The following is a 26,868-nucleotide window of genomic DNA, read 5'->3' as shown; positions in this document are numbered from 1 at the left end:
CTTTACATTTGCAACTGCTTACTGGACAGTTTTGCAGCTGGATTCCATGGGGAAGGCAGGAGGGATATATTTAAGTCTAAGTAGCTCAGATGCATAGGTCTTTGAGAGGGATGCATGTAATTGGTGGGAGTGGCGTGTGCAAAGGAAGCTGTGTCTAGAAATGTACTGATGTAAGCAGGTCAGAAAATGACTCCAGTTGGATGAATGAATACTATCAGTGCACCTATGCTTTCAGGACTATGTGCTTTATTTGAGTGAAACCAGTTATCCTTGTGCTCTCTCCACAGTTAGTTGATAAGTGACAGAATTTTGACTTAGCTGAAAACTGCATGTGGCCTGTTCCATGATTTTGCCATTTAATGCGGACAGCAGTGGTTTCCACGCCTGGGTTTGTGGCACTCACAGACCCAATTATAGCATTCATGGCTATCCAATTAGCTTGAGGATGTGCCATGAAATGATTAAAAAAGTTCTCAGAGCTGGGCACAGTGGCTCAAACCTATAATCCCAGTACATCAGGAGGCCATGGCAGGTGGATTGCTTGAGTCCAGGAGTTTGAGAACAGCCTGGGCAACATGGTGAAACCCTGTCTCTACAAAAAAAAAAAAAAAAAAAAAAAATATATATATATATATATATATATACATACACACACACACACACATACACACACACACACACACACACACACATATATGGCTAAGCATGCTGGCACACGCCTGCGGTCCCAGCAACTAGGAGGGAGGCTGAGGTGCAAGGATCACTTGAGCCCAGGAGGTTGGGGCTGCAGTGAGTTGAGACCATGCCATCATGCCACTGCACTATAGATAGCCTGGACTCAGAAACTGACAGACATCTCCATTAACATATAACTATATGCCATATAGAATTATTGCTGGGGAAAGTGTTGCCAAAATAAAAACCTTTTTGTAACTTCGCAAAGTTTGGGAATTAGTGGCATTTGAGTGTCTGTCTGTATGTATATCTGTCTTAAATTCAAATGGTTTAAGGCTTATCCATCTACCTGGATGATCTCTGCCTCTAGCATTTAAAAATGAAGAGTTGACTGCTTAATGCCTAGAGAAGCAAAGTAATTGGCTAGTGAATTCACAATCCACAGCCAAGTGGAAGCATAAGAGGCGCTCCATCTTCTATCAGACAGGAAAATATGGCTAATTTTATTCTTGAGGATGGGTGCGGTAGCTCAGGCCTGTAATCCCAGCACTTTGGGAGGCCAAGGTGGGTGGATCGTCTGAGGTCAGGAGTTCAAGACTAGCCTGGCCAATGTGTCAAAACCCTCTCTCTACTAAAAATACAAAAAAAAAAAAAAAAAAAAAGGCCAGGCACAGTGGCTCAAGCCTGGAATTCCAGAACTTTGGGAGGCTGAGGCAGGCGAATTGCCTGAGGACAGGAGTTCAAGACCAGCCTGGACAACATGGTGAAACCCCGTCTCTACTAAAAATACAAAAATTAGCTGGGCATGGTGGCGCATGTCTGTAGTCCTAGCTACTTGGGAGGCTGAGGCAGGAGAATCGCTTGAACCTCGGAGGTGGAGGTTGCCGTGAACTGAGATCGTGCCACTGCACTCCAGGCTGGGTGACAGAGCAAGACTCCGTCTCAAAAAACAAACAAAAAACAAACAAACAAATATTAGCCAGGTGGTGGCACATGCCTGTAGTCCCAGCTATTTGGGAGGCTGAGGCAGGAGAATGGCTTGAACCTGAGAGGCAGAGGTTGCAGTGAGCCAAGATTGAGCCACTGCACTCCAGCCTGAGTGACACAGCAAGACTCCATCTCAAAATATGTATATAAGAAAAAATATATATTAATATAATATTATATATATATATGTGTATATTCATTCTTGAAAAATAATGACCTAAAGTCTTTTTGTGGATCTAATTTATATCAACTTTAGTACAAATACTAATTTTTAAAGCACATGACCATAGTGAAAACCTGCGGTTTTTATAATCACAATGCATTCAAAGAATTCTGCCTATTTTGTTTGTTTTTTGCCCTGCAGGATCTGAGGGTACAAGTAGATTCCTGTAGAACACAAAGGTGTAGGCAGAAGTTTTAGTGACTTAGGCTATTTGGAATCCAAGTTGAATTTCCCATTAGCCAAATTCTTTGTTGATTTCCTATGGGATAGAGAAGAAGGGAAATGGTGTTTCCTTCCTGAAGAGTTGAATTTAACCACACTGGATGTCTGGCACTGTCCTTGGCTATGATAATGTAGCATACAAAATCAAATATACATACATATATGCATATATATCTACACACATGCATACAAACATATATTATCCATACATACTACATATATACATGTATCTACACACATACTTGGATAAAGCAAGAGCCACAAACAAAAATGTCAATTATATCTTCTACCATGGACCCTTTGAAAAAGTCATACACCCTGTTAGATAAAGTAATTAACTAGAGGCTTTGAAAATCTTCCTACTGGCAAGCATACTAGGAATTTTAATGAAATGTAATTACCACACATTGCTACAGCCATTTTAGAACTGGATATCATGACAATTTTTACGACTGCACAATAAAACCTTGAAACAGCTGCAACTAAAGTGGTAATCTTAGAAAGTTTATAGAGGGAGGCAGAAAAAGAGAATTTTTGAAAGAATTGCTCTGAAACTCATGTGGCAAGCCATTTAAATAGTCAAAATAATGAGAAGAGATGGTTTTTGCATTGCAGGAGTTTCAGGAATCAGATGAAAGCCTGAGCTCAGGTGAGGCACCTGCTAATGGGATGTGTGGAGTCAGCCACAGACATAAGCTTTGTTCAACAAATGCCCTTGCAGAAACAGAGCTGTCACACTGTCTTGCTTTTATCTACGCTCTTGAAGTTTATCAGTAAATCAGTGAATTGCCAAATCTGATTGTCTCCATCTTCACTGATGGTTCATTCCTTCTGCAAATTCTTTTCTTCAACTACATTTCAGTTCTCCTTCTGTTTGATTTATCAGTCTGTGCCAATAATTTAGCACGCAGTCATTCCACAAATATTTCTGCACACCAATTATGGGCGAGGTGCTAGATAAAACTACTTAAATAATTTTTTAAGTTCTTATAATTTTCTTTTAGCCTTTCTAACTATGCTGGAAGTTGGAATTAAGGGCAAGGGCCATGTCTCATATTCCTGAGTCATTCCCAGAAGTTAGCTCAGCACAGAATCACTCAGTTAGGTAATTATGTGTTAGTGTTTTTGATTGATTATGTCTGCCTGTATATAAATAACACCAAATGAAGAAGAGAAGGCTGGTAATTTTGGTATGAGGATACAAATAGTGTGCAGCTAGTTTGGTGGAATCAAATCTAATGAGAAATATGTCAAATGCATTTCAAACAATTTCATTCATCATCATCTTGACTACTGTGATTATGATCATTTATTTAACTCTTGCTTGATAGCAGGTGCTGCTCTAGAGCACGCTTTATGAATTTTTCATTTAATCCTCACTACAACGCAGAGTGCTGTCACAAGTCTTTTACTGAAATAGGATTTCGTAGTAGTGAATATTACCTATATTCTGTCTTGGACTTGGAAAGGTGTTTTGTATTCATCGGTGTGGCTTAAAGGAAAAAGTCTGGATTTGCAAGCTCAAAAAGCCTGGATTTTAACACCAGCTCTATCACGTGGCTATGTGGCTCTGAGCAAGTAAGATATGCCACATTACCCTTTGCAGAGTCAGGAGCATTAGTGATAACACACGGGAAGGACTCAGTACATGGCAGGCACTCAACAAAAGCAGCTGTTATTATTATTACTATTACACGCATACACACACATGGTTTATTACTTAAAGAATGTGATCTAATGTATACTTGATAAGAGGTAGCCATTTTTAATGGAGATGAGTATTGGGTTGGGATTCAAAAACCTTAATTTTATTTTATTTTTTGCTGTTAACTCTATGGTTTTGAGCAAATTGCAGAATCTTTTTGTTTTTCTGGATTCCACATCTGATTAAATAATACTTGCTTCTCCTGGCTTCATGGATAGACATGAGAATAGATTGTTTGAGTGTTTTGAAGTTCTAAGGAAAAGATGTACTATATGAACCTACAGCAGTACTGTAATTGGCCTTTAAAAGGTTTATCCAATCCTGGGCAAGCTAATGTTTTCTGGTGGTAAAGTGTACAAAATAATTATTATTTGGTGAGGGAGACAGAAGCTTTGAGTCACCCAGATCTTGGTTTGAACTCAGGTTTGTCATTCTTCTAGCTGTGTGACTTTGGTCAAGTTATTTTCCCATCTGAGCTTCAGTCTCTTCATATCTAAAATGGGCATAATATGTATCTCACAGAACAGTTTTCCATGTAAAATACTTAGTGCAATATTAGATGACCTCCAATTGCTTTTCCTTCCTGAAGTATCCGCTAAATAATCATTATAATTTCTGCATTTTGAATTGCAAATATTTCTCAGATTGGTTAAGGATGTTGTTCTCTGTTCTTACTTATGCCTACTTGTGTCCATTTTCATGAGTAAGAAACACACAAACAAACAAAAAACACCCAAAATTAGCTTCACCAAAACAATACAAAGCAAAAAAACTCCAAATCTGTAGGCATCACATTACCCGACTTCTAATTATACTACAAGCCTATAATTACCAAAGCAGCATGGTACTGGCATAAAAACAGGCACATAGAACGGAACAGAATAGAGAACCCAGAAATAAAGCCAAATACTTACCACCAACTGATCTTCGACAAAGCAAACAAAAACATAAATTGAGGTAAGGACACCCTATTCAACAAGTGGTGCTGGGAAAACTGGCAAGCCACATGTAGAAGAATGAAACTGGATTCCCATCTCTCACCTTATACAAAAATCAACTCAAGATGGATCAAAGACTTAAATCTAACACCCAAAACTATAAACATTTGAGAAGATAACATTGGAAAAACTCTTCTAGACATTGACTTAGGCAAAGAATTCATGACTAAGACCCCAAAAGCAAATATAAAGAACCCCAAAATAAATGAATGAGACCTGATTAAACTAAAAAAGCTTCTGTGCAGCAAAAGAAATAATCAGCAGAGTAAACAGACAACCCACAGAGTGGGAGAAAATATTTGCAAACTATGCATCCAACAAAGGACTAACATCCAGAATCTACAAAGGAACACAACAAATCAGCAAGAAAAAAAAAAAATTCCATCAAAAAGTCGGATAAAGAAATGAACAGCAATTCTCAAAAGAAGATACACAAACAGCTAACAAGCATGAAAAAATACTCAACATCATTACTCATCAAGGAATGCAAATTAAAACCACAATGAGATACCACCTTACTCCTGCAAGAATGGCTATAATTAAAAAGTCAAAACAAAACAAAACAATAGATGTTGGTGTGAATGTGGCAAAAAGGAGCACTTTTGCACTGCTGGTGAGAATGTAAATCAGTGCAACCTTTACAGAAAACAGTATGGAGATTCCTTAAAGAACTAAGAATGGAACTGCCATTTGATCCAGCAACCCTACTACTGGGTATCTACCCAAAGGAAATGAAGTCATTATATGAAAAGGACATATGCATACGCATGTTTATAGTAGCACAAGTAGCAATTACAAAAATATGGAACCCAGCCTAGATGCCCATCAACCAACAAGTGGATAAAGAAAATGTGGTATATATACACCACGGAATACTACTCAGGAATAAAAAGGACCAAAATAATGTATTTTGCAGCAACTTGGATGCAGCTGGAGACCATTATTCTAAGTGAAGTAACTCAGGAATGGAAAACCAAATATTGTATGTTCTCACTTACAAATGGGCGCTAAGCTATGAAGACGCAAAGCCATAAGAATGATATAATAAACTTTGAGGACTTGGAGGGGAAGGTTGGGAAGCAGGTGAGGGATAAAAGACTACACACTGGGTACAGTATACACTGCTTGGGTGATGGATGCACTAAAATCTCAGAAATCTAACTTAAGAATTTATCCATGTAACCCAAAACCACTTGTATCCCAAAAATTATTGAAATAAAAATAAAAATTTTAAAAATTGGCTACAACTTCTTCAAAGGTGCACTGCAGTGAAAGCTTAATATGCATAAACACACACTAGTTCTTGGTTATCATATGTCTTACGACATGGATTTGGTGATAATGCAGGTCAAATCATGTTCACTGAAATGTCACAACTGTACAGTAATTTTGTGATAATCTGATTATTCTTCATGCCAAAATGGACATCATAAAAAACAGTTACCTGCATGTGGACATGTGTTTAAAATATTTATCTTAACACTGGGGAATATACAAAGATCATATTCACATCTTTGGCCAAACTGCTACTTAGCTGAAGTCATTGTCGAATTTTCTCTCACAAATATTAAATAGTGTTACTTGTGCCAGGAGGATTTTATCTCCTGGCTTGTTTTCTTTGAGATGGTATGAGATGGGAAAGAGAGGGGGAGGGAAAACAGAAAGGGAGAAGAAGCAGAAGAGAGACAAATGTTACCTACTATAGATTTTAATCTGGATAATCACTTGTAAAAGTCAACACTGGAATGTTGGAAGATGTATGATTATTGTAATTCCTAGAAAATGAAATTGGTAAACTGATCTTGGCCAATGATTGACAACCAGCATTTGTTGAGTGCTTTCTATGTCCTAGACATTGTCCCAGATGCGTGATACATTTAACTCATATAATATTTACAACAACCTATGAGGCAAGAACTATTATGATGCCCATTTTATAGATGAAGAAATTGAGGCAGAGTTAGGTTAAGAAACTTGCACATAGTCAAATACCAAGGAAGTGGTATATCCAGGATGTAATCCCAAAGCACCTTGATCAGGATACTGATGAAAAAAGAGAATGAAAAAGAGAAAACTCAAACAGAGAGACCACTCTCTGTACGAGTCTTCAGGTAAGCCTTAGATGAGAAGAGAGAAGTAACAACATCCATACAAGTGAGAAAGTGGGATTCGCAGGTAATGTTTAAGAAACACAGAGGAGGACCTGACTACGGAGGGCTGTTAGGAAATGGTGGAAAAGAAGACACAATACAAATTAAGCAGAACAGGGCTGTATTATATAGTTTATGAGTAAAATGCCTATTCTCATGTTTGTCTTTTTTTTTTTTTTGACTTGTTTAGAACAAATGCACAGAAGCAAAATATCTAATTAGATGCACAACTGTTCAGACATGAGCTTCAGCATAGTTTGAAGAGGTAAGGAAGCAAGGTTTAAAGGCTGAGTGGTCCACAATGGATCCAAGCACAGAGGAGAATTCAGTAAGAGGATGGCATTGGGAGCTCAATCCTTCTGGATGGGCCCCCTGGAATCAGATAAGCCAGGGGAAGATTTCTATGAGCCATGCTGCCATTTTGACCAGGGTTCAGTGAGTTTTGGGAAACAAGCTGTCTGCTTCTGGAAAACTAACAATTCTAGGAGGATCTCAATGGTAAATGTCTTATTATGCATGCTCTGCAACTGGTCACAAAGGGTCAGAGGGATATATGGCCAGAGAGATAAGTTTTGGAAAGGAACAAAGATCCTGGAGCTAAACCAGTTTCCACTCAACAAACTACATTCTATTTCCATTATAATAGCATCAGCTTGCTTGATGCAGGGGTCTTCACAGATCTTTAAACAAATGTTTGATTTTATATTGATCCAATAGTAGAAAGGCAAACTAAATTGTAAAGATGCTGGAATTCAACAACTCATCAAAAGGATGGGATATTTGCCCTATCAAAACAAAGCAAGCTGCTTTTTTCCTCTTAAATGCCAGATAATATGTAAAGTGTATTTCAAAATCTAATGCCCAGGGAATTTCTCTTTTATGTAGCTCCTATTTAAGATGTCAATACCTATGCCTAGAAGAAGAAGAAGAAAAACCAGCTCAATAATGCTCACTTGACATTTGTGGATCTCAAGCTTGTCTGCACATAGGAATCATCAGGGGCGCTTGGAAAAAACACTGATACCTGGGCCTTGTACCCAGAGGTTCTGATTTAACTTGTCTGGGCTGGGACTTAAACATAAGCATTTCTAAAGCTGCCCATATGATTCTAATGTGCAGTCTGGGTTGAGAACCAACGTGAGTGGCAACTGCCATTCATAGTTTCAAAGGGAAAATCTGTCTTGCAATTTTGCAGTGGCAGCATGTTACAGGGAAGAAAGTACTCAACGCGAAGTGAAGAGATGCAGGTTTTGGCTTTGGGTTTGTAGCTTAACTTTTCCGGACCTAAATTTCCTTATCAGAAAAATGATACCATTCAACTTCGAAGATTTCTAAGATTCCTTCAAACTTTGATATTTTCTGGTTCTAGGCCTGTGATTCTCAACCTCATTAAAAAATAGATTCCTTGGCCTCACTTCCAGACATTTTTAACCTGGTTGGTCTGGGGTATGCGGCAGCATTTTTCAAGTGCCACCCAGGTGAGTTTATTTTTTATTTTTCTATTATTTTATTTTTTGTTTTTCTGAGACAGGGTCTCACTCAGTCACCCAGGCTGGGGTGCAGTGGCATGATCATGGCTCACTGCAGCCTTGATTTCCCAGGCTCAAGCAATCCTCCCACTTCAGCCTCCTGAGTAGCTGGTACTGCAGGCACACACCACCATGCCTGGCTATTTTGTTTGTGTGTGGAGACAGTGTCTCCGTAGGTTGCCTAGGTTGGTCTAGAACTCCTGGGCTCAGGGGGTTTAGAACTCCTGCCTCCCAAAGTGCTGGGATTATGGGAGTAAGCCATGAGCTACACTGCCCAGCCCCAGGTGAGTTTAATGTGCCACCAGCATTGAGCATCACTGCTCTTTGTTCTCTGTGGAACAAACATGCTTTAAGACAGAGGTTGAGATTTGCCCATGAGTGTGCACATGTGTATGAGTGTGATTGTGTAGGAGGATGGGGAGTGTCTGTACATAAATATGCCTGGGGGTGTAATGCCCAGCTTAGAGAGTGGAGGGAATTCACACTCTGTCTCATATTAATTCAGGAACGTGGGAGTAATGGAAACACATATGTCCGTGTTGTCTTAATTAGTCCCTGCTGGTTGTTGTGTTCACATAGTCAAGAAGTGATGCCAAGTCTCTCGGATGCCAGCCCATTTTTATTCTTTTTAATTAATTAATTAATTAATTTTGAGATGCAGTTTCGCCCTTTTTGCCCAGGCTGGAGTGCAATGGCACAATCTCGACTCACTGCAACCTCTGCCTCCCAGGTTCAAGTGATTCCCCTGCCTCAGCCTCCCAGGTAGCTGGAATTACAGGCGCCCCACCACCCACACCTGGTTAATTTTGTATTTTTAGTAGAGACGGGGTTTCACTATGTTGGCCAGGCTGGTCTTGAACTCCTGACTTCAGGTGATCTGCCCGCCTCGGGCTCCCAAAGTGTTGGGATTATAGATGTGAGCCACCGCGCCTGGCCTCAGCCCATTTTAATTCTTATTGGCTTCATAGGAATGAAAACAGCAGGTAAGATGGCTTGGAATAATAACAACACCCAATACTCACACACTAGAGAAAATTAATCTCAGTCTCACTTAGTATAATATCACTTAATCCTCACAAGGGTGAGGTTAATTTTCTCCATTTTAGAGATAGAAAACCTGAGACTCAGGAGAAAGTAAGTGACCTGTTTGAGAAGACACAACTAGAAAGTGGTGGTGGCCAATATTCTAACCTCAGAAAGAGACCCCAACCTTTGGATCTCTTTCCTCTATTGACTTACCTCATGCACCCGAATTGATGCCACCAAACAACCTTTAGGTGACCTGGTACAAAGATGTGGTAGGAAGGGGGCATTCACTATCTCTGGGATTAAGAGTGAAGAGAATGGGGCTAGTCATGCTGATTTTCCGTTTGTACCCCATGGAGTGTCAAAACCTAAGACTGTGTTGCCTTGGAATGAAGGCCATTCAACTTGTTAATAGGAACAGAAGCAGGGCGCATGCCAGGAGGGACATCAAGAGAGAGCAGATTCCAAGCAGGTCAGTTCTAGCATCTGCTGCCACCTTGAACCTGAACAATTCAGCATCATTATTCTGAATTTTCTTCTTCCCTTTTTTAAAGCCGGTGATACTGTCACCAAAAAAAGATAGTCTTCAAAGTAGCCAGAAAGAAAGAGCAAAAGGCCAAGATATAAAAAGTTGATAGAACACAGCAGATCTGGCTGGGCATGGAGGATCACTCCTGTAATCTCAGCACTTTGGGAGGTCAAGGTGGCAGGATCGGTTGAGTCCAGGAGTTCCAGACCAGCCTGGCCAACATGGCAAAACTCCATCTCTAAAAAAGCACAAAAATTAGTTGAATATGGTGGTGTTTGCCTGTAGTCCTAGCTACTCAGGAGGCTGAGGTAGGAGGATCACCTGAGCCCAGGAGGGTGAGGCTGCAGTGAGCCATGATCACGCCACTGCACTCCAGCCTGGGTGACAGAGTAAAACACTGTCTCAAACAAAACAAAACAACAACACACAATATAGCTATCAGATTTGACCCATAGATTGAATAACTGCTTTAAAGATTCAGGCTCAAAATTTTCTTGAAGTTCTTAGATTCCTAAGTGATGGTTTGAGGACCACCAGTAATCACAATCGTGGGTTAGAATAGTGCTTCTCAAACTTTCAGGGAGCATCAGAGTCACCTGGAGGACTTGTTAACATACAGATTGCTCAGCTTCACCCCTAGAGGTTCTGATTCAGAAGGTCTGCAATAGCCAGAGAATTTGCACTTCTGACAGACTCTCAGGGATGCTGATCCTACTGGTTCGGGATTAGAGTAACAGTTCACTAGTGCTGTGATACACTGAAGCTAGAGACAATCAGAAATACTCTCCAGGTCTTCACTTCTAAAGCTCACTCAGGCCCAATGTAAAGAAATTCTATAGAAATAAATCACCATTGGGGCATAGCCTAATTCTTTGTTCCACAGATTCAGGCCTTTCTAAAAGAGACCATTGCTGACGTTCTCATATATCCACATAATGGATCTAAATTCAGACTGATTCACAGAGAAATGAAACAGTGGAGGAAAATTCCAGATATGAAAGCATTTTATGGGGCCAAAACAAGTTCAGAAAAATATGAAAAAGCAAAATTAAGTTTTTAATATAGTTAGCATTCAGCTCATGAGTGAAAATCTTGTGCCAAAGTACCATAATCTAGTTTACGCTACATTTGCCCTTTAGGACATATATTAAAATTTTAGGGCAAGCCATATGGAGAGGTTTGTAAAATTATACACTGAAAGGTAGGCAGTGTACCTTATTCCCAAAAGACTATAATGTTCACCTCTTAGAGCTAAAAGAGTAACAAGATCACCAATTTGCATGAAATGTATTTAACACTGAACATTTGCAACTCCTGAATAAAAGTAAATTAGTCTATTGAGGCTGGCTCATAAAAATCATCTTAGAGCTACAAAATAATTCTGAGGTTTTACTCATAATAACGTTTAGAGCTTTCATAAGAAAGATTTGAAGACTTCAAATTAAAACATAATGAATAGGTCTAAGCTTTTCTCCACTAAACACTTGAAAATTAAGACGTACTAGAATGCAGTGAAGGCTTAGTTTTAGCCCTTCCTTCAACGGCTCTCCCTCCCTTTCCTCTTCTATTTCAAAGGGATCCTGTGTACAAGAAAGCCTGAGGAAATGCAGGGTATAAGGATCAAGTTGTTTACTATGAATGTCTATTCAACTAGTTAGATACCATAAAATAAGCGTATAATGAGTGAGGCCACTTTAATAATAACTTCGTTACCTACTCATTCCATGAGCCTGACATCTTGAACTGGTGTTGGTAAATTGTGTGGATATCTAGAGGTCAGTTAAGTTAAAAAAAGACTCACAGAAGATTTGAACTTCTCTTCATCTGGTTATTGTAACCTACCTCGGAAGGCAGCAAGTAAACTGAGTTTTTGAATCAGACAAATCCTGTTTGAATCCCAGTCGCCCATGTGTAAAATGGGGATGCCAATGCCCACCTCACTCTACAGATGTGAGGATTAAATTGAGTAAATGCTACAAAATCCTGCGTACCATGCCTGAGATAAGACAAATGCTCACTACGTGTTAGTATTTTTCGCTTTCCTCTGATTTTGCTCTAAGCTGCAATGATTTGGGCCAAAGTTCAGTTCCTCTCATCATGACACAGCATTTTCTTTTAGCTATCATACATTTCAATCAAGAGCATTTAAAATCATTGGTTTTAGACTGGTTTAAATTCATATGTACTTACTTTCTTTAAAAGCAATGTTAATTCATCACACCGTACTTCTTTTATTCTTACTGATAAAATAACTGGTATTCTGGGTAGCCTTGGGGTCTGTAGTAATATTTCTACTAATGAAGATTTATTCTAATGAAATATTTGATGCTAGAATCTTTGTGAGCAGAAGTAGGAACAATAAACAAACAGAATATAGTTTCTCTTCTCATTCCTCAAGCTTGGTCACAGGCTCTGTCCTCCACTGGGGGCAAGAGGACATCTGACTTTAGCCTAGGGTGAAGGCCCCATCGTGTCTCTTGCGGTGGTTCACTGCCCAGAGGCTCAGCATGTACCTGTGTTTTGACTAAGTAGCCTCTTGGCAACTCTTCAGTGACTAGTTAACAGGGACTATGACAGGAATCATTTCCTCAGAGGAAACCAGTGTCTTTTGGCATAGAACTTTATCTGAGATAATGATCTTTTTTAACTGGAGGGAGCCCAAGTAGTAATGGGGAGGCCCAGCCCGAACCAGTTACGTAATTCTGTCCGTGGAGAGGTGTCTCAGTGAGCTTGCCCTCAAGACCACTAGGAAAAGCTTATTTATACACAAATGTACATTCTTTCATATGTGGACAACTTTCTAAATTAGAGATGGAGAAGCCCATGAGTGGTGGTAAAGAAAGCCTGTATCACTCACCTGCCCTGGTTGTTCACAGGCTGTCTGGTACCTGGCCTGCTGGCACAGTTCTTTGACCCGCTCATACTTGGGCAAGTGATTTGACTGTTGGATATTCTCGCTGGATTCTTCCTTCTTACGTAGAAATTTGCTTCGACAAAAAGGGAAAAGCTTCGTACGTGAGAAGTGATCTGAATTACGGTCCCTGAGTCCTGCCCTTTTTTTTTTCTCTGTCACATGACTCCACATTCTTTAAACAGCAAGAAATAGATGTTAATCTCTGTCTACAGGAGTTCAATATTTGATGGGTCCTTTATGAAAATGACAAGCTGGGTAGGATGAAGATGAGAGGTCAGGAAAAGATTCACTCTTCCCAAAAGCATTAATTTCAAAATTTGGGCATACATGTTTCATTTTACATGCTCAAAGTTCCTTTTGTTAAAAAAATTATACAAATGTTTTCTCTTTCCTCATTTATGTACAGAGAAAAACGAGGCAATGGGCATTAATGAATCAAAAGGGAGAAACCCAGAAGTGATGATGGAAATAATTACAATGGCATACATTTATCTATTTAAAACTAGGAAAGGCACGTAAGGAAAAGAAGTAGGAAGTAGAAAGAAAGGTGCTGGGTAAGCCTTGGAGGCAGCTTAGAGAAGAATATGGGGAGGATGGTAGAGAAACTCAATCTACTGGATTGATTAGAAACCAGCACTGAGAAATGCAACAGTAAATCTATACCCATGATAAAGGCGTTGGTCCAATCTTATGAGAATTTATTCTTTTTAGGGGATGTGGAGTCATTATTCTCTTGCTGTTTTGGTACTTTAAAAGTTGATTTATCATAATTATACATATTTTGGGGGTATGTGTGATATATTGATACCAGTCTACAATGGGTAATGATCAAATCAAGATAATTGAGATATTCATGATCTCATTTATCTTTTCCTTGTGTTGGGAACATTACAATTCTTTACTTGTAGTTATTTCAAAATATACCATAAATTATTGTTAATGATAATGTCCCAACTATACTATCAAATACTATAACTTCTATCTAACTGTATTTTTGTACCAGTTAACCAACTTGAGGGTTATTCTTTACAATTCTGATCCAGCAATAATTACTCTATTGGCCACCACAGGAGAAGCAGCAAATCATTCAATCTTGTGACTAGGCTTACAAAATCTGCATGCTTAGTAAACAAAAATAAGGAGAAAAAAAATACCCAGCAGGGAGAGCTGCCCGCTAGGACTGGTTCCCAGAAGCACCCCAGGAACCAATAATTACCCTCTTTCCACTAGGAATGTATCACGCCAAATTTTGGCCTTCTTGTTTGTTCGAAACCTGAAAGCAAAATGATAATATTTACTGTTGGCATCTGGAAGTTTTTCCAAATGGATCTGTGCTAACAGCTTATTTAAAGAAACACCTCTCACTTCCCACAGACCACGACTGCATCTCCATCAATATGCTATTCACAAGCAGCTGAGGAATGCTCAACTTGGGGTGATCCTTGTGGGCAAGGTATATTCTGCCTCCATGTCTTCAGCTGCTTGCTGGCTCTGGGCACCAGCTGGAGCTCAGTGTGTTTGGGGCTGGCTGAGAGGAGGAACAGTGACGCACCTGTTACCTGGCTTTTCTGGGTCCAGAAGTTTGAGGACAGACTTGCCGTCCACATCAGGAGGTGTGTCGAGCCCAGCGATATCCAGGATCGTGGGGGCCAAGTCAATGTTGAGAACGATCTGTGGGACTCTGTAAAGGGGCACACGGTGATGGCTGAGATCCAATGCCAGGGGAAGGTGGTACTTAGGGCTGCTTTTTCTACAACAGTGACTCATTGGCCTTCAACTCTTCTCACCCTCCCATCTGGTCTCCTAGGCATGCGTGGTTGCATGGCAAGGGTGGGTGTGTGATCACAGCAATGGCACTGAGCAAGATTAACTGACTCTTGCCAGGGTCGGGCTGGAGAGATGCCTGCACCCCTGTGCTCTGACCACATCGCCAGGCAAGATGCAGCCTGATAGATGGTTTTTGCAGCAAGCACACTTTTGTTTAAAATCCAATAGTCCATAACTCTCCAGTTGAACAAGGGCCTTAAAATCAATATTTTTAAACAGGATGCACAGTTTTTACAGTTGAATTCAATCTATGCTACCTAGTCCTTAAAACGTAAAGCCTTCTAGATATCGGTCTGACAATTCCCAGGGTGTTTCTAATAATCTTAGGAGACATAATAACATTCTTCAAAGAAACCCTTCTTACTTCAGTTGCCCTCTCTCCAGGATGTAGTGGGATGTGGCAGCACATGAGGTACATGGGGGAGATTCAGAACATCTGGGCTCTGGGCCCCACTGCCAGCACTTCCAGAATCAGGGATCTGAGATGGGCACTGATACTGTCTGCCTAGCTTCACTGTTACATCAGGGGTCCAGGCTAGATGACTTTTAAGGGCCACTCCAGCTTCTGGATTCTACTTCCACTTTTTCTTTTAGTCTTTCCATAATTCTTCCATGGATGCAATCCCATTTTATTCAAAACATTCTGAGATGATTGGCAAGGCCATTTTATGATGGGAAAACAGAGATGCAAAGAGATGCAGTGACCTGCCTACAGTGACAGGAATAGCAGCCTAGTCCTTCAGCTCTTTTTCCTTTAAAAGAAAAGCCAGCTTTTAAAAATTTATCTTTTAAAAACATTTCTTTCGGAAAAAATTTTAAAAGTTAAACACTAAAAGGATGGCATCAGCTTTTTTTTTTTTTAATGACAGCGCATCTCTGATTCAAAGAAGGATGATGTCCTAGAAGATCACATCCTGTCTGTGCACACAGACCAAAAAGACATGGATTCCAGTCAATTTGAGAGAATTAGTCATTGATACAGTTATTTTTCCTTTCTCTTTAAGTAGTATACTTCAGCTAATTTAAGATGTGGCAGGGGGGAAAAGGTTTTCATCTTCTAAATTAACCAACCTACACACATCCTTTTTTGTTTGTGATGAAAGGAAACCGGATACTGAGACTGGTAATTGAATTATCTTAGACACACATGAGGTACGACAGTTGAATGTTGCAAACAGAGAAATACGTACATTGATCCTGGTTCTACACTTGGACCACGAATAAAAAAAGGCACACGAATATCAAAGTCATATGGCATGGATTTCCCCTTGACCAGTCCAAACTGTCCAATGTGGTAACCATGGTCGGCAGTGTAAATGATGTAAGTGTTCTCCAGCTCCCCTGTCTCCACGAGCATGTTATACAGCTGAAATACAGCACAGGAACAAGTCAGAATCAATTGCGCTGGTGTAAGATGATGCTCAATAATATTGCCATGATTGCCCCCAAATCTTTTTCCTGTTATTTTTAAAAGGCAAGAGTTGCTTTAATAACATTATGTATATTTTCTATTTGCTTACAATCTAGGAGGGAAAAGGTCCAATGGTAAAGTTGAAACGTAACTTTTTGGAATCTAGCACATTCTACTTACAGGTTTTTTGTTTGCTTGTTTGGTAAAACAAAAACAAAAACACCCCACACAACAACCTCTACCATCAAACTTTATAGGCTGTATTTTGAAAACCCATTGTTAAAGTTATCATCACATATCTAATTACCAAGGGTTAAAAACAGGCTGCTTCTGAGCCTGATCCAGTTAAATCCAGCCTGAGGCACATCTTGTTTGGCTTATATTATGTTTCAAAGTTCAGAAAATTTCAAATAAAATTTTTTGTGTTTCTGGCTTCTTTAAAAAAGTCAGAAGACCTGCTGACACTTGATCCACATTTCGACATGGCAAAATTTAGCTGGAGCTGAGTAATTGCTGTTGCTTTAGATGGGGCTCTTAACTCCAAGTTCAAGTTCACCACAAGCTCCATCATTCTTCATTGTATTTGAGGATGTGGCCCTTGATCTCTGCTGATTTGATTTTTCTCTCCTATTTTTTACTGGCTCCATAAGAAACCAACTCTGGAGAGGTAGATGGAATGAGGACAAGATAGGGGAGGGATGATTAAACCACTAAACACATACTCTCTCTCTTTCTTTCTCTCTCAACATGATGCTGGAAAATGAAGGGGAAAAAACCAAACAGGATTGGCAAGAATGAGTCTACACCAAGGAAGCTGGGCCAAAAACTATCACTGAGGTAGGTTCATGTGCTTACCCTCTCCACAGAATCATCCACTGACATCAAAGTCTGGAGCCTTTTGCGCTGTAGAATGTTTGTAAATTCCATGTGGATGGGCAGCATTGGTCCTGTGTACTGCATAATCCAGTGTTTATCCATATTTGGTGCATAGTTATAACTAGGAGTTCTGCAAATATCCAGAAAGGAATCTTACTATATATTTCTTACTTAGTCTTTCAGGAATATATCTCGAGGTTGTGAAATAATCATTATGGAGAGATAATTGAGACACTGCTAAAACATCTTCCTCTTCCAACTATCTTCTGTTTGCATGTATAAGAAGATGAAGTCTTCAACACCCCAAACAGCAAATATCCTCTGAAGGTATATATATTCAAACATATAAAACCGTGACTGGCAGCTGAACGTGTAATTAGAAGTTAATTTGGGTTCACTGAATAAAATGTGTAAGAAACATATCAAGATGATGATGGTTATGTTACAAATCTGCAGATAAAATCTCAGTAAGGTACAAGGGAATATTCTCATGTGATGTTAACTCATAAAAATTTTATTGCTAATGAGGCTATTAAATGTAGGCACAAATATGTTATGCAGAATGATGAATCATCATTTCAACACATTTTTTCTCTTGAATACTTGAGAAGAGTATTTTATTGATTACTTACTTATCTAGTCTTTATGAGTTTTGTATATAGATACCATTACTTTAATTGGACTTGTGGGAATGATAACCAAGTCTACTTCTGCAATATACATGTTTACCAATAAAGCTATTCATTTAATAAACAAATCAATATAGGTGCAGGGAATAATTTCTGTAAGCCACAAGGAAATGGTCCTATTGTTCCAGAATAGGTTAGTTTGAGTCTGTATTTAATCTACGACAGAGATCCACGTGGTATCCCATGTCTTCCACTGGGTACTGAAAAAAATATGTCACCTTCTCTTGATGTCTCACCCAACTCCCTCCACCATTAGATGCTGCCACCTATGCTCTGGCATGGGCACACAACATATCTATGCTATGGCAATTCTCACCCTGAGAATTATCTGTTTATATTTGAACTCTTTAACGGACTATAATCCATTTGAATCTTCTTCTTCAATGTTATTAAGCACATAGAGGTTAATATTAAAAACTGAGTGAGAGTTTAACATTTGTTGGGTATTGTGCAAACCGTTTTATACACATTAACTCACCTAATTGTCTCAGCTGTTCTGTAAAATAGGTTTATTATTCCCCTTCTACAGCTGAGAAAATCAAGGCTTGGCAAAGTTAAGGAACTCCTCCAAATTAACAACATTAGTAAGTGGTAGAAACAGAACTGAATTCCAAAGCCCATTTGCTTTAACAAAATGAATGAGAAGGGAAGAGAGGGGTGCTTCCTACATCTGAGATTGCTTTTAATATGAACCACAACTTTACAAATAGGCAGCCTCACAGAATGAGCAACAGTTTATGTGACCGAGAAATCTGATTCCCCGTCTCTGTCTGAGGAGGATCCCATCAGTGAAATGTTGTGGATAATGACAGCTGAATGTGATCCCATGCCGTTATTTGTATTATAAAACTAGGGAACGAATCAGTCACTGGGAGCTTACTGATTTCAGGAGTCTTGACCGAGCCCTCCCCTGGTTCTGTGGTGGTGTGGGTTTCCCATGGGGAAAGCCTGGAGTTTCTGAGATTCATGGTGATACGCTGGGACACTGCCTTGCACACTGGGTCATATAAATGCCACCTGCTATTATACATGCTCTTCTGCCAGTGGATATGCAGAACCTCTCTTTTGATAGTAGAAAATGCCGGTTTGGGATCCCTGGCCTTCTTGGTTGACAAAGTTACCCTGGTGACCAGGATGGGTGCTGGTTACCCAGTAGAAGCATAGCCGCACAAATAATATAACATTGAGCTCAGAAGATACTGTCTCTAAAAGTGTCTCAGTTATGCTCAGAAGTGTAAGTAACTCATGTTTAAAGAAAGAGACAAGATTTAGAGTGGAAAAGAGGGTGTGGCTCAAATGTGCTCATCTGTAAATGGGTTAATAGCACTTTTCTTAAACAGCTGTTTTGGGCCAGGCGTGGTGGCTCATGCCTGTAATCCCAGCATTTTGGAAGGCCCAGGCGGGTGAATCACCTGAGGTCAGGAGTTCAAGATTAGCCTGACCAACATGGCTAAACCCCGTCTCTACTAAAAATACAAAAATTAGCTGGGCATGGTGGCAGGCGCCTGTAATCCCAGCTACTCAGGAGGCTGAGTCAGGAGAATCTCTTGAACCGGAGAGGTGGAGAGTGCAGTGAGCCCAGATCGTGCCGTTACACTCCAGGCTGGGTGACAGAGGGAGACTCTATCTCAAAAAACCACCACCACCAACAACAAAAAACAAAAAACAAAACCCAAAGCTGTTTTGAGGAACAACTACCATATATACATAGCACTTAAAACGCCTAGAACAGAGGCACATGAATTTCCTCCATGAGCCAATAAACAAGCAACTCCCACGTAATTATCTGGGTTGGAAAAAATCCGTAGTATTCCAAAACAAACTCTTCAGGTATGACCTGTCATTCTTAAGATAAACTTTCAATATAAACTTTCTCCTGCCTACCAAAGTAAATGATTCATGAACCAAATGGTCCCATTTTTTTTTTTTTGGCCTGAAAGAGTTCTTCATATCTAAAAGTAAACCACAGTCATAAGGGAAGTGGGGAGGGACTTAAGCCCATGTCTCTTATTCTTCATGCAGCATGTTGCGTTACAAATAGGATTAGATTAAGAGGTTGAGGAGGAGGAGACAGGGGCTTCTAAATTCCCTCAAAAAGGGTTTTTCGCCCATGGGGGTAGTTCGAGGTCAGAGAAATATAGAAAGTTGGTCGTGAAAGGCCCCTAACCATTTACTGATACGTGCCCTGAACAAGAATACAGCTATAACAGATTACACAGGGTTTCTTTATAATACCTAAACATCCTCTACTTATTGCCTTTGATGTTGGGTTGGGTTAATTTAAAAATAAATCTAGTTGACTTTTTTAAAACCACAAAACCTCAACACAAATAAAAATTACAATAGGGAACTGAAACGCAGGCTCACAGTGGGCAAATTATATCTTCCACCAGTTACCTTGATGTGCTTGGCATAGCTCCACCCCACTTGGAGGAACAGGGAAGCTTGCAGCAAATACAAGCCTCAAATTGGACTCCCGGATTTACAGAATGACATATGTTAAATCTGGCTTATATTAAAAGGGAAAGTTCAAGGACTGATGTCCAAGCTGTCCTCCCCTGCCCGCCCCCCTTACTTTTCTTAATTTCTCGATATGGGAGATGACCCCCAGCTCTGGGGATGAGGTCCCAGGTGGGATCTCAGCAGGCAGCAGGGACAGAGTGTACACGTGCCTTTTAAAGGAAGACAGACTGCCACTGCTTCCCACAGAACAGCAGCTGTTCAGGGACCTGCAGGTGGAAGGTCGGGGGGGTCACTGGAATTGACAATGTTGTTGAAAAGTGATCTTTTGCCAAAGGCCTGTGGTTGCCCCCTGCTGAGATCTGCCAAATTCCTCGAAGATGCGGCCTTCTGTTCCCCAGTGATAATTAAAGCTTGCTTCCCTAACTAAGGATTGCCTTCAAATTATTCAAACAGGGTCTGGAGCCATCAGCTGGAACACAAGCCACTGAAAAAAGCAGGTAACTGTTTTTGGGAGAAATGGAAAACCACATATTGAGTTATTCTAGAATGTTTTGGAATTAGACTCAAATATTCATCCTAGCTCTGTTCCTTAATAGTATGTGATCCTGGACAACTTTTTGTCTAAGTCTTAGTTTCCTCATCTATATAATGGGGATAACAACTTTAAAGAGTTCTTGTGAGGGTTAGGAGATTTCTGTGACTCTAGAGAGCAAATTCTGGGACCATATCACACCCATTCTCATAGGTAGCTGGAAAAGAGCTTATCCCTTAATAGCTCATTTGATTGTTGCAGCAACTGTGAGGACTCAGCAGGGCACATTAGTCCCATGTTATAAATGAGGAAGTAAAGTACACAGAGGTGGCTCAGAAATAATGCACCGGGATAGCTCTCCATCAGTGCCCCTCCTGCAACACCATACGGGCCACAGTCTTGAACCAGAAGCCCCACAAAGTGCCTCAAAAATCTCACTCATTAAAAGGAAAATTGATATATCCATTTCTTCCTATCAAAAGTAAGTCCTAAAATCCTAGTCTTCATCCTGATTTAAAATACCACCTGCTTCTGCGTTCCCATCAGGTATATTCCCATCAGTTGCTGGGTCTACTTTTGTTGCAAATACAGAATAAAGCCTGGCTCTTCTAGGCACACTGGCTGCATCCATGAAAAGGTAGATAACACAATACTGGTTATTTGCTTTAAAACTGAGAGGACTAAAGACCAGACTATCATTTTCAAATTTCCACTGCTTTCTTAAAAAAAAATTCTATGTTGGAGGTAGAGTCACACATGCCTAACCTGGGAAGACCTTTCTGTTGCCTGTTAGATAAGGGCTTCACCCAGTACTGCACACTCCAGACCTTATCCCCCCAAGAAAACATCCCTATAATCCTCCATAGACTATTTCCATACACAAAAGTTTAACTTTTCCCAGCAAGGCCTCCCTGCATATTGTCTTCCTGTAGTCACTGCTCATTTGGATTTATTGCTCAGTATGCTGGATCATGGATACTTGAGTCCACTGTACTTGTAAGCTCAACCTTCACCATCATGCCAATTCTCCTGGCTGTTTGATTTTCTTTCTGGTATTGCTTATTGACATGACAGAAATAAGAATTCTGAAAATCAATAATGTTACCTTTTTTTTTGACAGGTGAGTATTTTAGGAGAATTATTCTTGCCAGCAAAGAAAGAGTTTCAAGAGATGCATGTTTTGTATATTAAATCTACGCCTGGGGAATGGCAAAGAACTTAGGAGTTCATTTTTCATGCTGATGGCCTTTGGTGTCACTCCAGTGAAAATGAATATATTTCTAGTGTTTTGTATCTGAACATGTGTTTTCTTCATTTATTTAGTCTCAAACAAACAAACAAAAAGCCCTAATGATCTAACCCTTAAAGGTCACTGGTAGCAGAACCGTCATTCTCTGAGAAATGAAATAAGACTTCAATTCCCAGAATAAGCCAGTGATACAGATGTAAGGCACACATTCAAAGCATTAAATTGGAAATTCTATACTTAATCTCTCAAGCTGCACCATCTCAGTTTTCACTACAACTGAACTTACTTAATTGACTTTGTGGAGATATTCCCCACCTGAGTTCAAATATCTGTAGATATGTAACATTTGAATATATGCAGGATAATACCAAATGATCTTTCTTAGACGTATATAAGAAAAATAATTCAGAGTCTTTTAATGAAGCTATAAATATCAGTTAGAATTGTGCAGATGCATGGAATTGTTTATAGCTCTAATCTGAATTGTGACTGTGATGTGAACTGAGTAAGTCTGGTGGAGTGAGAAGATCACCTGGGGCCAAGAGAATTGAGTTTCAGCTCTAGTTTTGTCCCTAAATACTCATGTGACCTTCACAAAACCATCTGGGCCTTCATTTAAAAAACATAGACTTTGGGTCTTTGTTTTTTAATCTAAAAAACTGTGGAATTATATTATCTCTGGGTATCTTTTAAATTCATGAAACCGACTGTTTAAATATTTTGATACTATTTTAAAAACGTTTTCATGTCAGCTATTTAGTGAGGTGAACATGTTTGTTCATTTGCTAAGCAACAATGAATTGTGCAACTACTTTATCCGAAGGCATGTTCACCAGGCACTGGGAGGTAAAGAGATGAAGCCTTTTTGTCCCTGTCTTCAGAACAAAGCTACCTGCAAAATTCCAGGGCATCATTCACCTGATATGTTATTTGAATGCCCCCTGGAGTTGTGCAACTCGACTTCAGGGATCTCAGTAAACAAGCAACACCAACGCTGACAGTATAATTAGTAAATGATTCACCCAGAGAAGAACGAGCTAGAAACAGAGAAAAGGGAGCAATGAGGTCTGCCCAAATCACATTTTTTTTTTTTTTGTAGAATTTAAACTTTTCTCGTCTTCAAAAGCACGTCCTTTCATGTATTTGTGGAAAGAGGTATGAATGTGCAAATTCTTTTAAGGCAAGACATTTCTTTCCAGCTTTAGATAACAAAGGTGTTTCAAAACCTTTGTCCTGTGGCTTACACAGAGGGAGTTTTCCCTTTGACATCTATGTTTATTCAAAAGCTCTACCTTCACAACAGCTCTTGCAAATTAGTGCACACGGACTGTTCTACCAAGAGTTTAGACTTCACTTGAACTTGTGTATTTGTGTGTGTGTGTATATGCACACACACACAGTCACACACATTTACAGGTATGGGAAGAAAGAACTGTTAAATTGGAATAACAGGCCAGGTGTGCTGGCTCGTGCCTGTAATCCCAGCACTTTGGGAGGCCGAGGTGGGCGGATCACCTGAGGTCGAGAGTTCAAGACCAGCCTGACCAACATGGAGAAAACCCATTTCTATTAAAAATACAAAATTAGCCGAGCGTGGTGGTGCATGCCTGTAATTCCAGCTCCTCAGGAGGCTGAGGCAGGAGAATGGTTTGAACTCAGGAGGCAGAGGTTGTGGTGAGCCGAGATTGTGCCATTGCACTCTAGCCTAGGCAACAAGAGTGAAACTCCATCTCAAAAAAAAAAAAAATTGGAATAACAACAACAACAAATTTTCAAAGTTGACAGGGGCATAGTTCATAGAAGGGTGATAAGGAGGTCCCTTAGTTTCCTATAGAATCACCAGGGAGAGAAGTGGCATCTCCTTGCCTGTCACAGCTTTTGTCCACAGGTGTGTATCATGACATCACTGAGGCTAGGAGAGAGAAGTACATTAAAGCAGGGGTGAAGGAATCGCATCCCTATGGAGATTCTGGGGAAGTAAGTTACTGAAGAGTATAGTAGAGTCTTAGCCAGAGTGCAGGGCTTTCTAATAATAGGATTATTATGTGTGTTATTATGATGCAGGCTTCCTCAGATTTCTCAGCAGCCATGAGTAGCTGAGTCACTGTTTATGTAGTCTGATTAAACTATTTTCCCTGTCAACAAGTGGTCGATAATCCCCTTTCACTCTTCCTTGGTAAGAATAAGCTCTACCATCAATTTGTAAAGCTAACAGGCCAGTAGCGAACTGACTTCCTCTCTTTGTTGGGAAAAGCAAACACCTTGGAAAGATGATACATTCACCCCAGTTCTGAGAGGATCAGGTAGTTATAACCCGATGCCAGATGAAAGCAATCCGGATGATGCCTGACCACCAAGGAAGAAGACCAAAAGGAAAGTGTTCACGTTACTTGCATCCCTGCAACTGGGGAGAACCTACAGTTTCTTGCGCAGTGTTCACAAGGCCTGCCAAATATTTCCACAAAGTACTTAACTTCTTGCATCCCTTTGCCTGAATGTGTTGCTAATGTTTTCGCTAAGGAAGCTGGTCATTGAGTGGCTCCATGCACTACCATCGGCAGCTTGTCTTCAATTTGTCTCACTCCTTTTGTCTGAAGACTGAACTCTGAACCTGTGCACATGCTCACTCCTTCTAGCCCCTTCCTCCAGCAGCAACCAGGGAGACCTTTACAGCAAAGATGCCAGGAATTCAAGGCTTTCAGGGTATGCAGGAGATCACAATCTAGGTGCATAAAACCCAAGGATTAGCAGCAAAGAGAAGCTGAATCCCTCAACCAACCACATGAATTTTCATTTCCTGTGGCTAAGGGAGTTCTCCAAACTGGCACTTACCCATAGCACATACTTGCACCTGGAAAAGATAACACAGTCCAGATTGGTCCTTATCCTGTCTATTGCATTGGAATGGGCAGGTGTGAGAGGCTCATCACAATGTGAGTCTTAGCTTGTCTAGAGGTATGTCATGTCACAATGGACAAGCATCAAGTTGTCATTTCTCTCACTGCTTCCCCTAAACCTTAAGTTGAACCATATGAAATTGCCCTTTTGTAGGTCAAGAATGACAGAATGTTGGTAGTTTCTTAATAGAAAGCATCAATAAGAATTGACACTTATGAAGTGGCTTCTATGTCCCAGGCTCTATGTGGGGACTTTACCTACGTTGCCTCTCTTAATTTCTCTTCATGACGTCACATCAAGGTGCTAGTATTATCTCCATTTTACAGATGAGACAGTGGAGGTTTCCAGAGATTAAAGAAAGCACCCATAGACTTAGTGAGGGCAGCTGAGACAGGAAGCCAGGGTTGTTAGCCTCTAAGGCCACACTCTGCCCTGTGTAGATTTTACTTTACAGAATCACTAAATAAGGGCAATAGATGGTTCATTTGAACTGAAAAGGAACTACTGAATCTATTTGCAGGTGGAAATGTCTGAGCCACCTCCTATTTTGTTACTACCCAACCTCCAGTGACTCTCTGCTTGCAGTTAACATACAAACTCACTGACATCCTCAATATTCTGCAACAGTTTCCCTTTGCAGCATTGTTTCTTAGTGCTGCTTTCTTTGTAGCCCATTCTCCAGTTTCTAGGACACATCTTAGATGGCATCCCTTACACAGTGACCGCATGTCCTTGCCATATTCTCTTCCTGAAACCCAATCACTATACAATCATCTGCAGAAATTTTACCCATCCTTGAGGCCCACTTTGGAAGCCTTGGTCCATGAAGTTTTCCTGGTTTCCCTTGAAGATATGAAGCTTCTCCCTCCCCACTCCGCAGCCCTGCCAATGTCTGCTCTGTGCTTGTCACTTCCAGTCCTACTGGTGATATCGCCATTGGGACACTTGCCCATCCTGCCCCTAGAGCAGAGGTTGGGGCAAAGTCACTTTATCAAGGCTAAGATAGTATTTCCAGGCTGTATGGTATCCAACACAACTACTCAACTTTGTTGTTGTATTGTGAAAGCAGCCCCAGACAATATATAAATGAACTAGCCTGACTGTGTGCCAATAACATTTTATTAACAAAAACTGGTGGCAAACTAGGTTTGGACTGTGGGTACCAGTGTGCCAACCCCTGTCTTAGCTTATCAGTCCTTAAATGTCAGCAACTATGTCTTCCTCATGCTTATCTGTATCCCTGCTGGACTGCATAGTGTCACATATGGCACTGATGAATATTTGTGGAATGAAATAGAATTTTTAATTACTGGAATCAGAGATGCTTTTCAAAAAGCTATTGCTGAGGCCCTGAGAACTCTGCAGACCCCTCCCCTCATGCAATATTGAATCCATGCAGCTGAGCTCTCAGAACCTCTTGACCTGAGGCTGATTTTCCTGCAGGCTTAGGACCTTGCCTCAAAGCTTCAAAGGCAGGCTGACTTTTAAGGAGCCATAAAGCACTCTGTTTTGTCAACCCCTTCTCCTCCAGCTTAGGGGAACATCTGTAAAGTTTACAGTTATAGGAAGTCACATTAGGCTGGGTTTCTGCTAATGCAATAAAGAAAGGTAAAGTGATTTCTGATTCAACAGAAATGGGAACAGAGGGGTTTGGGGGGTGTTGAAAAAGCCCACAGGACTTTTTTCCTTTCATTGAATCAGTGGGCTACTAAATTTGTAAGTGAGCTATAATGGAGAGCCACTTGTCACACATGGGCTTCATTCATGAATTTAGTTGCAGAGTTATATATAGCGGAAGATCTTCAGAAGCTTAAATATCCACCCATGGAGTAGACTCCAAAACATAATGGCTTATCCCAGCTATATTCTCAGGTGCTGGGGCAACCTTCACGATTTGTTGATGATATTTTGTGCATTAAAACACTTCCATGTGGCTAACACGGTGAAACCCCATCTCTACTAAAA

General features: G+C 40.3%; 1 protein-coding gene across 2 annotated transcripts in view; it reads right to left on the bottom strand.

The window, feature by feature from the left end:
- SULF1 (sulfatase 1) overlaps positions 1-26,868 on the bottom strand; it is a 192,097-nt gene that overhangs the window by 39,850 nt on the left and 125,379 nt on the right. For both annotated transcript variants that reach the window (XM_033202492.1, XM_033202491.1), the window contains exons 8-12: positions 17,052-17,202; positions 15,976-16,151; positions 14,511-14,639; positions 14,175-14,231; positions 12,902-13,031 (exon numbers count right to left, since the gene is read on the bottom strand). In XM_033202492.1, coding sequence (XP_033058383.1) covers positions 12,902-13,031; positions 14,175-14,231; positions 14,511-14,639; positions 15,976-16,151; positions 17,052-17,202 — 643 coding nt within the window. The remainder of the gene's footprint in view (positions 1-12,901; positions 13,032-14,174; positions 14,232-14,510; positions 14,640-15,975; positions 16,152-17,051; positions 17,203-26,868) is intronic.

This window comes from Trachypithecus francoisi, unplaced genomic scaffold (genome assembly GCF_009764315.1).
Source record: "Trachypithecus francoisi isolate TF-2019V2 unplaced genomic scaffold, Tfra_2.0 Lachesis_group7, whole genome shotgun sequence".
NCBI lineage: Eukaryota > Metazoa > Chordata > Mammalia > Primates > Cercopithecidae > Trachypithecus > Trachypithecus francoisi.
The sequence above is the reverse complement of the archived record's forward strand: the minus strand, read 5'-3'. Positions and strand labels throughout refer to the sequence as shown.